Source organism: Leucopleurus acutus, assembly GCF_964270905.1.
Source record: "Leucopleurus acutus genome assembly, chromosome: 3".
NCBI classification, from domain to species: Eukaryota; Metazoa; Chordata; class Mammalia; order Artiodactyla; family Delphinidae; genus Leucopleurus; species Leucopleurus acutus.
Genome location: NC_139145.1, coordinates 119,108,337 through 119,120,149, shown reverse-complemented (window position 1 = coordinate 119,120,149; position 11,813 = coordinate 119,108,337). Strand labels below are relative to the sequence as shown.

Here is an 11,813-nt window from a genome sequence, read left to right as displayed (position 1 = left end):
CAGTTCAAGTGGCAGACATCCCAAGTGCAGGCTAATCTGATTGTCCTTGGTGCCAGTACATTCAAATCTGTCATGTGTGGCCAGCCTGCAGTCATGTGGCACCAGAGGGGCAGCTGTATCAACAGGGCCTTGCAGGTCCACACACGACGGGGCCAGAGACAGAGTTTCAAATAGGGGAGAAGGAAAGAATGATTAGGGAAAGGAAAAGGAAACCCCCTTGTACAGAAAGGAATTGCTAGCAGACCTGTGTAGGGAGGCAAATCCTATAGTCAGGGCTGCGTTCTTGGAAAGCTGCGTGCCCGCTGCTGTTGTGTGATCGCCACTGCTGGTTATTTGCTCGTTAGCTGGGCGTGCTCTGAGGCCCTTCCAGCAGGTGGTATAATCTGACACTTTGACCAGGATAGCTCCACCCGGACACAGATTGCCACAATGTCCTTGGGATACAGCGTCTGTTCTGTTACAGGGATAAAAATGCCACATGATAAAAAGACATTTTCTGAGTTTGTGGCATTGTGTGTCCTTTGGGTGACAGACGTACCCAGGAGGAACAGTCAGCCTGGTTCAGGCCCTTGCTCCACATTAACCATCTGTGGAGATCACTTTACATCTTTGGGATGTGGTTTCCTCAGCTGAAAAATGACCGTTTTAGCTCCCCTATTGCCTTCTGCCTGCAACCTTCTCTGAGTTGCTGGGGACACACAGTGAAGAACCACAGGCTGTATGTAGGTAAAGCAGGCAACACAGAACCTGGCCCAGAGCAAGGGGTGTTGATATTCAAGATAGTAATAATCTTTGGCCACTGGGGCAAGTGGCCCAGCAAATCCCTCCCACTAGACCCTGCCCAGTCTGCTTCCCTTACGAAGCCCTGTCTTACCCACCCAGCCCACCAACCTGCAGAACCCAGGTGGACACCCTTCCCTGTTTGCCTCCCTGTGAGCCCTTCTTTGAGTCTCCTTCTCCCTTCTGTATTCAGCTAAGCCAACTCATTCTTTACTGCAGTGAAAAACGACCGGGAACAACTTGCTGTATCAGGTATGCAAGGTGTTCTCGCTTCCAAAAGGTTAAGGCAGTTGGCGTTAACTCTTGACTAGACTGATTTCAGGCAAAGTGGATAGGACTCCAGGGAGAAGTGGCAGGGATGGGAACGGCCGCAGGGCTCATGGCGCCCCCCACTTTGGGCTGAGCTCTTGACTCACCTTTCACAGCGCCCTGACCTCTGGTGTGGAAACTGGCGCAGCTGATTCCATGTCACGTGTCACGGGGCAGGTTACAAATAGCACGGGGATTAGCAAACCAATCCCAAAACGCCCAGTTCAAGGGCAGAGAAAGCAGTTTAAGTCCGGCAAATCATTAGCGACTGAGAACCAGGAAGGGGGTTCGATGGTAACGCGGGACTGCGATAACCGTGAAGACCATACGTGGGAGTCTCGGAGCTAGGACCGGATGCCTGTACGCTTCGGGCATGGACGACCCTTGTCTCACACGCTAATAGAGCGCACGTTTCTGTGACCTGGTGTCTCTATAACCTCTTCGTCGGGGAGCTCGCGGCTAGGGGCTAGCCCCAGTGACCCCAGCCAAGGTCTCTGGAGCGGCAGGAGGGCCACAGGTCCCCGGGTGCACCCGTCCCAGAGGGCGCGGCGGCGGGAACGCGGGGACCCCTGCCTGGGCGGCGGCCACACCGAAGAGGGGGGCAGGCGCTGCCCTTTCTTCCCCACCCCCGGCCCAAATTCTGGGCTCTCGGCCCGGAAGGGAACCGGCTCCCTTCACGCCGCCCGGACCTCGACCGTCGCCTCGCGAGTTGGGACAGCCAGGAGAATCCCAACTTGCCGCCCCGTGCCCGCAGGGCCACGGGCCGAGGAGGAGGAGGAGGAGGCGGAGGGGGGGCATTTTCCCGGATTCCTCGCGCGCACGGTCACGGACGCGGAAGCCGCCCGGTCCGCCGCCCCGCGCTCTCCACCCCGGAGCCGGGCGCGCCTCTGGACCCCGAAGGGCAGCACCCGGCGCCGGCCAGCTCCCGCCAGTCCGCCCTGCCCTGCCCGCGCCGGCGACGCCTCCTCCGTAAACACCGCGCGGCCCGCCCTCTGCGCCGGGACACACAGGTGGGAGTGTGCGGTGCGGCCCGCCGCCCGGGAGGCCGCGGGTGGAGGCGGGCGCCGCGCTGCCCGCCGACTGCCGGCGCAAACAGCGCCCTCGCAGGACGGAGCCTCAGGTAAGCACTCCCGGCCCCGCGCTCCTCTGCACCCCGGGAGCCCGCGCTCTGTGGCCGCGGGGCGGGCACTGAGCTTTGGGGGCCAGGCTGGGAGCGAGGAGCGGCGCAGCGCGGAGGAGCCGCCCTGCACCTGCGCCCGCTGGGGCCGCGCGCCGAGCCCTGCGGGCTGGTGTTGCGCTCCGGCTCTCTAAACCCACCAGGCTCTTTCCCGTAAAGGACTTGTGCCTCTCTGCGTCAGTACCCAAACACAGAGAGCTTTGGACGTGGTGACATGCTGCTGATTTGGAAATGTCCTTTGGCAAACAGCGTTGGGGAGGTGAACTTGGCTTTGGGGAAATGAAATGTAGGTTGGTATTTGGAAAAGGTTTAATCTCCTATTAGCGCAGATGTCTCTGAGTCAGTTTGTGAGCGCATCTATGGGGCGGGGAGGGGAGAGAGAACGAACTACCCACATACTATTTTGGATGGGGGATTAACACCTATGCCAGGTGCTTAGTCCACTAGTCCATGGAAAGGAAGCTACAAATCCAGTTTTAGGCTTTACTAGTATTGGGGGATTTGCCTTAAGGCAGTTGAAGCCTTGTGACTCACGACAAAGTCCAGGTCTCAATCCAAGGTACAATGAATTGATAGGACTTTGTGGCAGAGAGTCACCCCTCAGTCATATCTTCAGACCAGCAAAAGATATTACAGGACTCAGAATTTTTTTTTAATTAGTGCAATACTTTAAATGTTTGTTTCCGCTTAATTACATCTTCATAAATATAGTTTGTCCAAGTTTAACACGGAAGCTTGTTTCCCACCTCTATTTCCTTCTTTCTCCAACTTCCTTCTGATTGTATCTTACTTTTTCCTGGAAAAGCACTTCCTAGCATAAGACCAGTTGTTTCCTTTCTTTACCTAACCTGACCCTACTTGGACATGATTTGGGTTTGTCAAGATGGCCTTGGCTTTAGCGACTCAATCTTGAGCTCCTTCACATGACCATGGATGCAAGTGGCACAGAAGATTTTAAAAGTTTTCTTTCCTTGAGCAAGTGAAAATGTTCTTTACACTTGGGTTGTCTTTTTGAGTGCCCCAACTTGAAGGGTCCTGGAAAAATATTCCATTCATTAGAGTAAGACAAGATAACTGGATAATAAAGTCAGGGTGTGTAAGGTAGACAATTCTTTACCCACTGCTCGGGATACATTTAATATATGAGAGCCTTGACGTACCGGGCTTGGGTGGTCTTATGGAAGGTGCTTTGCCACTTGATTTCATGTACACTCTTCTTTCAGAGTCAAGTTCTATTGCTGTTTAGTGTTTTGTGACTGGTGATTTTATCGGCTGCTTATTTTTAACTGGGTCTCAACCTTTTAGTGTAAGTGGGTGGCACCACGGAAGAGGGTGAGCAAGAGGCCACCTGCCCACCTGAGGGACAAGGTGCTACCAGACCCCCCTGGGTTATCCCAGAACCAAGCAGCCAGGCCACCAGATTTCAGGGCAGCCCCAATGCGTGCCTGGTTGAGAACTCAAGAGTCACATTTTGACAGAATTAACTTAAAATCCACCAAACTCACTGTGTTCCTGAACCGCCTTCCCATTCAGTTGAAACTTGGGTCTCCCATAGATGTAACCTTAGGATAAAGCAGGGAATGGAAAGTCGCTGCGGTCTAAAATAGGAAATGGAAAGTTAGGTACTGAACGAAAATTTACCGACTTGGAAATACTCATAGCAGCTGTGATGAAATATGGGCTGTTTGTAAATCAGAAACAATCCCTGTGGTTCTTCCTTCACTCACCATTGTTTTTATGTTTTGGGTTTTGGGTTTTTTTGGCCTGGGGAAGTGAGTCTGTTAAGGCTCGTAACAGGAAAAGCCACACCCATTTACTTTTGTTGCATGGGTTTTGATTTTTCAAGATACTCTTAGGTGCATGGTAATTGCATTTGCCCTTCTTGCATATCTTTATAAAATTACGTGTTCAGGAGTTTCTGAATGCCAGTTCCTCTGACTCATGAACCAGGTCATTGTGCTACCGTGTATCAGTTGCACAAAGTTCTGTTCCCTATGATTTCATCCTAGTGTGATCTGGGAAAAAGAACAGGGCGGGTCAGGAACACCTGCGCCCACTTTAATTTGGTGTTTGGTTATGTCTGCAGAGTTGTTGAAACCATTGAAGGGAAGGAACACATCCCACCCACCTCGGGGAAGTGGCCTCTTCTGGCCATGTCTCCCGCAGCTGCTGCCGAGCCAGATGGGGTCCAGGGAGACAGGCGTGTCACCAAGCTCATTTTCTTCCTTTTTGTCGTCGGTGCTATCCTGCTGTGTGTGGGAGTCCTGCTCTCCATCTTTGGGTTCCAGGCATGCCAATACGAAACCCTCCCAGACTGTAGCATGGTGCTGAAGATCTCCGGGCCCGCGTGTGCCGTGATTGGGCTGGGGGCTGTGGTCCTGGCCCGCTCCCGGGCACGACTTCAGCGAAGTGAGGAGCGCCTGCGAGGCAACCGGGGGGCCTCCGACCGAGCCTTCCTCTGTGGGGAGAGCCGCCAGTTTGTCCAGTGTCTCATCTTTGGGTTTCTGTTCCTGACGAGTGGTATGCTCATCAGCGTACTGGGCATTTGGGTCCCCGGGTGTGGCTCAGACTGGGTGCAGGAACCGCTGAATGAGACAGACACTGCTGACTCAGAGCCCCAGATCTGTGGATTCCTGTCCCTGCAGATCTTGGGACCCTTGATTGTGCTTGTGGGATTGTGTTTCTTCGTGGTTGCCCATGTTAAGAAGAGAAACAACTCGAATGTGGGCCAGGATGCTTCTGAAAGTGAAGAGAGACAGACCCAGAACATGGAGCCCGTCCAGGTCACTGTAGGTGGGTGGCTGTCCTTCCTGTTCTTGTTCATATCACCATGGCTGTAGCATCAAGGCTTCACTGAGCTGCTCCCGGGTCTGGCCTAGATTCTCTTTCTCCTTCTCTCTCTTTGTCCCTGTCCCTGTGTGTGTGTCTCTCTCACACACAGAGACACACACACATACACGCACGCAGATGCACACAGACACAGTTCTGCTGCTGTACTTGTCCCCATAAGAATCATTGAGCACATCATCTCCTCCCAGCCATTCCTTATTATCTAGCAAAAGCATTGGGACATTAACTTGTGACCTTGACTAAGGTCACAGAGCAAATAAAGAGGAAAGTGAGAGGATCCTTGAGGAAAGCCTGGGAGCCTTCTAAAACCCCAGGTACCTGCCAAGTGACCCTGTTTCCCCTGTTATTCTCACACCAAACACTTAGGGCACTTCTGGTTGTTGGAAATGTGGGTTCTCATCCCTGACTGGCTGTCTTTGGAAGTCCTGAACCTCTCCTGGCCTTACTTTATGTATTTATAAAATGGGCACTGCATTTCTAAGATTCCTGACAGCACTAATATCTAGGGTTCTGAATCTGTCACAAGTCCATTGGTCTTCCATGTTCTGAGGGAGTCTTCTGTACTATTTTCTGCATCATTCTTCATTTTCTGTAATTTCATCCTTGGCTTCAGGGTCGGAGCAAGGTTTGGAAGCAGTGGCATAGACAAAGATGAAATATGACAGCACCTGTCGCTTCTTTCCTCCATGGAGTGCCTACAGAGTGTCCCTTCGGGTCCCCAGGGATCTGCAGAAGAGCTGGATCACCATTTCCCAGAGTCAGGTCCCCACAGAACCATACCAGTGGCTTTGGCCTCACGTTCACACAGACAAAACACCCCCACCGCTGCTCATTTTTGCAAATCACTGTTTTATTTCAGTCTCGCACTCTGAAGCCACAGCCTTAACATGTAAAAGCCTGGGCGGGCAAAGAGGATTACAGAGCAGAAACCGTGGAAGGAACAGGGAAGGAAGGTGGCGAGTGAGATGTTTCTCGCGGGTGGGGCTGTCTGTCGAGCTGGCGGTACTCACTGTGGGGATTCCCTGGGCTGTGGACTTTGCATGGTATTGGCCTCAGAAAGGAAGGGCAGATGGATTTACAGACGATCCTTGTGTTCAGCCAGGGTTGAAGCTCCCAACTTCCTTATTTGTGCGTTTATATAATTACGGTGACAACATCAATATCAGTTATACGTTAATAATAGCAAACAAATATATAGGTCTTATTCTTGGGCCAAATACCCATCTAGGTGTATTTTAGCATGTACTCGTCAAGGGCCTGTTGTGTGAAATTCATTCACACCTACAACAATCCACTGATGCTCTTAGTGTCTCCATGTTAAAGATAAAGAAACCAAGGGTCAGGGATCCCAGGTAATTTGCCCAACGTCACAAACTAGCAAGCGGCAGAGCCAGGCCCCTAACGGAGGCGGTGGGCCTGCATGTGCTTGGCCCTTGCATAGCGCCCTCCCCAGGCACTTGCTGTAGTTTTGTTTCTGCAGGCTTCATCCTTCACCAGGTGTCCCGGGTTGTTGTTACATGACGAAAGGGCTCACCCAACATTATAGACGTTCTTAGTTCTTTCAGGGAACACAGTGGGGTCCAAGTAAATACTCTCACGAGACACTCACGGTCTTCCACTTAGTTGGGAGCATTTCAAGGTGTGCCCTTTGGGGTTACTATCCGGGAGTTTTGGGGCCCAGCTTTCTTCCTGGTGGTTGGAATGGGGGGCGGCAGGGAGGAGGGCTTGTGCTGGAGTGACTCCTGGGCGGTTCTGTCCTGATGTTGGCACTGCGTAGTTTCAAATCTTTTCCACATAACCGTGCAAGTCCTATCAAACCTGTGAAAATCTGGCACCTTGTCTTTCTCTCCTTTGGTATTATGGAATAGGGTTTACGTTTTTAGAAATCGTGCCTTTCAGCACGGTTGTTAAGACTCCAGGCGTTGTCTGTCAATGGTCAATTCTGCCTTGTGAGGGAAATTGGGGTGATAAGAGGCAGTCCTTGGCTAAGTGCCAGAATGCAGCTCTTCCCAGAATGGAAGACAGAAGAGAGAAACCAAGATGCATGATATCTGCATTGTGGGCACACCTAGTGCTGGACCCTGGATGCACAAGCCGGTGTATGGTCAACTCACAGAGGACATCAAGTCTTTCAGGACATAGTGGAAGGGAAACCCCAGGGGCATGGGACTTTCCGGGGGGAGCAGGAGGGCTGGGAGCTGACCTGGCAGAGGGGTGGCTAAGCCTCAGAGATAACTGGAGACTCTGAGTACTTCCTTGTCTGTGTTTGATAGGTGATCAGCCTGCTTTAGAGGCTTGTTTCCAGATCCTTTGTCCTAAATGTATAATTAAAGTGAACATTCAACCTACCTTCCTCTGACCTACGAAGACCTTCTGAAAAAATTCAGTGAGAATCCCAAGACAACCACTATGCTTTTTCCAGCTTTGGTTAGCGATGTATATTAAAAGCTTGGACCGCCATCTCCTTGCAGAAGGAGAGATGGAGTTAATGCATTTTCTGCAGGGCTAAGTTACCTCTGGGGAGGTGGAGAGTGGAACCACTGGCCCGACTGCCAGTTGGGAATGTTTCTTCAGACATGCACATAGGTGCCACTTGCTGGTGGTTGTGAAGAAAGTCCCTTTGAGGATGTGTTACAGTTGAGAGAGTTTGCTCCGTGCTCAGCACCGTTTTAACCCCGCGCACAAATCCAGCCCTCCTACCTGTCCTCTGAGGCAGGTACAGTTACAGCCTGCCGTTTACAGATGTGGTGGCTGAGGGAGGCCTAGAGAGGGCACGTAACTTGTTCAGGGCCACACTTGGTGGGAACTGGCAAGTGGAACCCCGGTAACTCTAGAGAACCCTGCAGCTACCTAGGTGGGCATCAGCTCTGCTACCAGTACAAACCATCTCCTCCCTGCAGGGAAGTAAAGTCCTCTTTCCTCTTTCATTCTTCCGGAGCTGTCATTTGGTGCTGCCAGCTTATCAGAGGCCACCCTCAGACCTCATTTCTAGAAGGTTCTGGGCAACTCATCTGGTACATTTTGTGTTGGAATCAAATTAGAGCTTGCATCCGGTCCCCAGTTCTCCTCGCCCAAACACAGGGATGTCTTCTGGAGTGAACAGTACCCACAGAAATGCAACAAAACAAAACAAAACAAAACAAAACCCTAGCTTTTCTTTGAGTTTGACTTTCTTTTGTAAAGCTTGGAAGAAACATTGGTAGATTAAAAAAAAGTCTTCACGTGCATAAACCACAACTATGGAAATAGGGATGATGGGCTGTGTTGTGGCTGTGCTGTCATTTGTTCAGAGTTTGAAACTGCATTTGAGGAGTGGAGGCACTTTATCCAACAGCTAACTTGTGAAGAATTAAAATTGTAAGTAGAAAACGAGAAAAGCTTTGTAGCAGCAGACATCCCAGGGGAGGTAAGGAACATTGTTAGCAAATGCTTCACAGAAATGCTTTAGCTCAGACTTGCTATGAAATATAGGCCCACTATTTTTTTTTTCGTGTGGCAAAATAGACAACATACAATTTACCAGTTTAATCATTTTAAAGTGTAGAGTGGTATTAAGTACATTCACCATGTTGTACAGCCACCACCATGATCAATTCCCGGAAGTTTTTCATTATCCTGAACAGAAACCCTGCCTGCATTAAACACTAGGTCCAGTCGCCCTAGCCTCCAGCCCCTGGCAACCTCCGCTCTCCGTCTCTGTGAGTTGGATAGGCTCACTTTTAAATTCTGGTGTTTTGACCTTTTCTATAGATGGGCCAAATATATAATTAATTTCTTTGGCTTTTGCTCATTTGCTTGCATTTAGTACTCATCTATCGTCAATGAAATGTTGTGTTTCCTTAGGTGATGCCGTGATCATATTCCCACCTCCTCCACCACCTTATTTTCCTGAGTCTTCAGTTTCTGCAGCTACTCGGAGTCCTGGGGCTGACGGTTGGCTCCCAAATGAAAGTCCACCTTCATATTACAGTATTTTTAACTATAGGTAAGACTTTCCGTTTGAACGTCAAGAGTAGGAAAGTTTAACCTTTTCAGGCCTGTGTCTACGTTCAGGCCAAATCAGCTTTAAGGCTATGGTAGAGGTGTAGCCATCCAAGTATGAGTATCTTTTTGGCTGACATTGTGCCAGAATCGTTGCCTTAATATTCCTAGTACTTTTCAGGAAACTTTGGGCGGCACACGAGTTAAAAATTATAAAAGTGGTTATGCCGGGTTCACATGAAGCCTTCTCCAGGCATCTTTATGTGGTCCTAGCAGGGCTGACCCTCAAAATGCTGCACAAACCCATCAGCCATCCCGAGCGCTGGAGCGGAACTCGGGAGGCCCCTGCTAAGTTAGGCGTTGCTGCTTTAGACTGTGGGAGGGGTGAGGGTCCCAGGGGACCTCCAGCAGGTACAGAGCATTTCAGTATTTAATGGAGATACCTGAGTGGCTGGCTGAAATCAACCTGCACCCTGACTTGACCACGCCAGGCTTCTCCCCTCAATATTAAGTTGTTCCCTGGGCCTCAGAGCCTTCTCAGATTGACCGAAGAGAAATACGAGATTCCCACCCCCATCCCCCATGCTTTCCATATACCACAAATTTGGAGGCGTACCTGGGGTCAGATTAAACAGTGTAAATATAAGTGGTTTTCCTTGAGGCAGAGGGATGCCATTGAAGGCTGTGGAGTCACGGCAACAGGGTCCGAGCAGTGGTTAGCACAGCTCGTGATGGGGAAAGGCTGGGGGTGACCAGACCGGAGTGGAAGCCTTCTCTCATGGACAGGCTGAACGTAACAGGAGCCTGGGACTGGGGTGGTCAGAAAGGGAGGAGTGTGTGAGGATGTCTGCTGTGGAGGACGACAGGGATGAAGAGCGGAGATGATGATGTCAAGGGGGAGTGACAGGGACAGGGAATGTCCCTGACTGAGGAAGACAGAGACGGGGCCTGTGTAAGTGGGAGAAGATGGTGAGCTGGCTTGCAGTAGAGGGAGAGCGAGTTGTGGGCCTTTGAGCTAGACTGGATGGGCCAGGTCTTGGGAGAGAGATGGGGTACTGGAGATGAAATGGCAAAGAGGCTGCTGAAACCAAGAGGGCAAGGCGACAGAGGCCTGTGGAGAATCCACGGGCGGGGAAGGCATGAAATGAAGGAGTTCTGGGAAGTGTCAGGGACGACCAGGGCTGGAAAAGGCTCTGCACCTTCCCACATGGGAAACCAGGGTGTAGGAAGTGAAGGTAGGATCACTGGAAAATCTCACAGGGCAAAGCAGGCCTCAGTGAAAAGTGGCTTTTGAGACACTTAAGACACGTGCATTTTTGAAAGCAGTGAGAAGCAGGACCTGAGAGATGTCACGAGTGTGCTAGGGACGGGGGCTGCCATACCTGGTCATTCATGTTTCACGGCACGTGTTCTTGTACCTCAAACCGGGTGATGAGCTGGAGATCTGACCAGGGATGAATGCAGGAGTTCCCCTGTGTGGGTGAAAGGGAGGTTAGGTTCTGGACATTTGTAGAATTCTCTTAGTGAATTTTTGTATTCTTTTCTCCAATGATGAACTTCCCAGAGCCGTAAAATAAATGTCTATTTCTACGGCTGCTAAAAACTACTCCTACGGCTGTTGCTATGCCAGAGTCTGCCTTTTCTTACATTACCTCGGGTCATTCTCATAGTTACTTAGAAGGTAGGCACTGTCATCATCCCCATTTTACAGATGAGGAAACTGAGGCTTAGAGAGGTTAAGTAACTTGCCTGAGATCAGACAGCTAGAAAGCAGCAGAGTGGCAATTCAGATGCATGTCTGCCCTTTGCTAGACCCCACTCCGTTAACCAGTACGTCTTCCTGCCTTCCTTCAAGTTTTTGGCTTAATGATTTAATTTTCTCTTTGCATAAGTTTGTCTGCCTTCCATTAGCTGTCTCAGAAGATGAAGTAGCAGAGAAGAGTAACTGTGTGTGTGCATGTTCTCTTCGGAAGGCAGCTATGTGTTTGTACTCTACGTCTTTTCAATGACAAGGGGAATGACAACAGGAGTGAGACAGTCTTAAAGTAACCATGAGCTCTAAGGACAGGAAGGGGTAAGAAATCAAAACATATCTATGCAGAATAGAATATGGAAGAAATTACTCTGGAGACCCTTGCAAATGTTTCCAAATGCATCTAATTAAACATGTGAAAAGAACCTGGTAGTTAAGGCATGTGACTGAGTCCCTCTGCTCCCTTTCATGTTCTCTGTCCTTCTTCATAGGACCCCAACTCCTGAGGGCCAAGGCGCAGCCTCTGAGAGAGACTGTGAATCTATATATACTATTTCTGGGACTGCTTCATCCTCCGAGACCTCACACACTCCCTGTCTCTCATCCGAATTGCCTCCCAGATATGAAGAAAAAGAAGCTGCTGCCCCCACATCCTTGTCTCCATCTTCTGAGCCTTCCCCACCATGAGCCATGGACTCCAGTTCAATTTTTTATAGAATCAATCACTATTTAATTTGTTTTTCTAATAAAAAATACAATAGAATCGGCTATGTCCTGACTTCCTGGTGTAGTATCAACATCAATAACAAACCTTCCAGATTAAGCTGTCAATGCTTCAGACCACAGGAGAGGGAGCGTGCCTCTGGCTGGGAATCTAAGATGCTTCTCTCATTGAGGCCTCCTACTCTGGGAGGTGGGTAGGATCGTTCGCATTGGTGGATGAAAAAGCAGAGGCTCAGAAAG

The 11,813-nt window shown here is 50.3% G+C and overlaps 1 protein-coding gene across 1 annotated transcript; it reads left to right on the top strand.

The window, feature by feature from the left end:
- The first annotated feature begins 1,883 nt into the window (after positions 1-1,883).
- TMEM171 (transmembrane protein 171) lies at positions 1,884-11,612 on the top strand. Its single transcript, XM_082836385.1, has 4 exons — positions 1,884-2,209; positions 4,353-5,059; positions 8,960-9,101; positions 11,342-11,612. The coding sequence occupies exons 2-4, from the start codon at positions 4,420-4,422 to the stop codon at positions 11,535-11,537; spliced, it is 978 nt and encodes a 325-aa protein (XP_082692511.1). The 5' UTR covers positions 1,884-2,209; positions 4,353-4,419; the 3' UTR covers positions 11,538-11,612.
- The last annotated feature ends 201 nt before the right edge of the window (positions 11,613-11,813 follow it).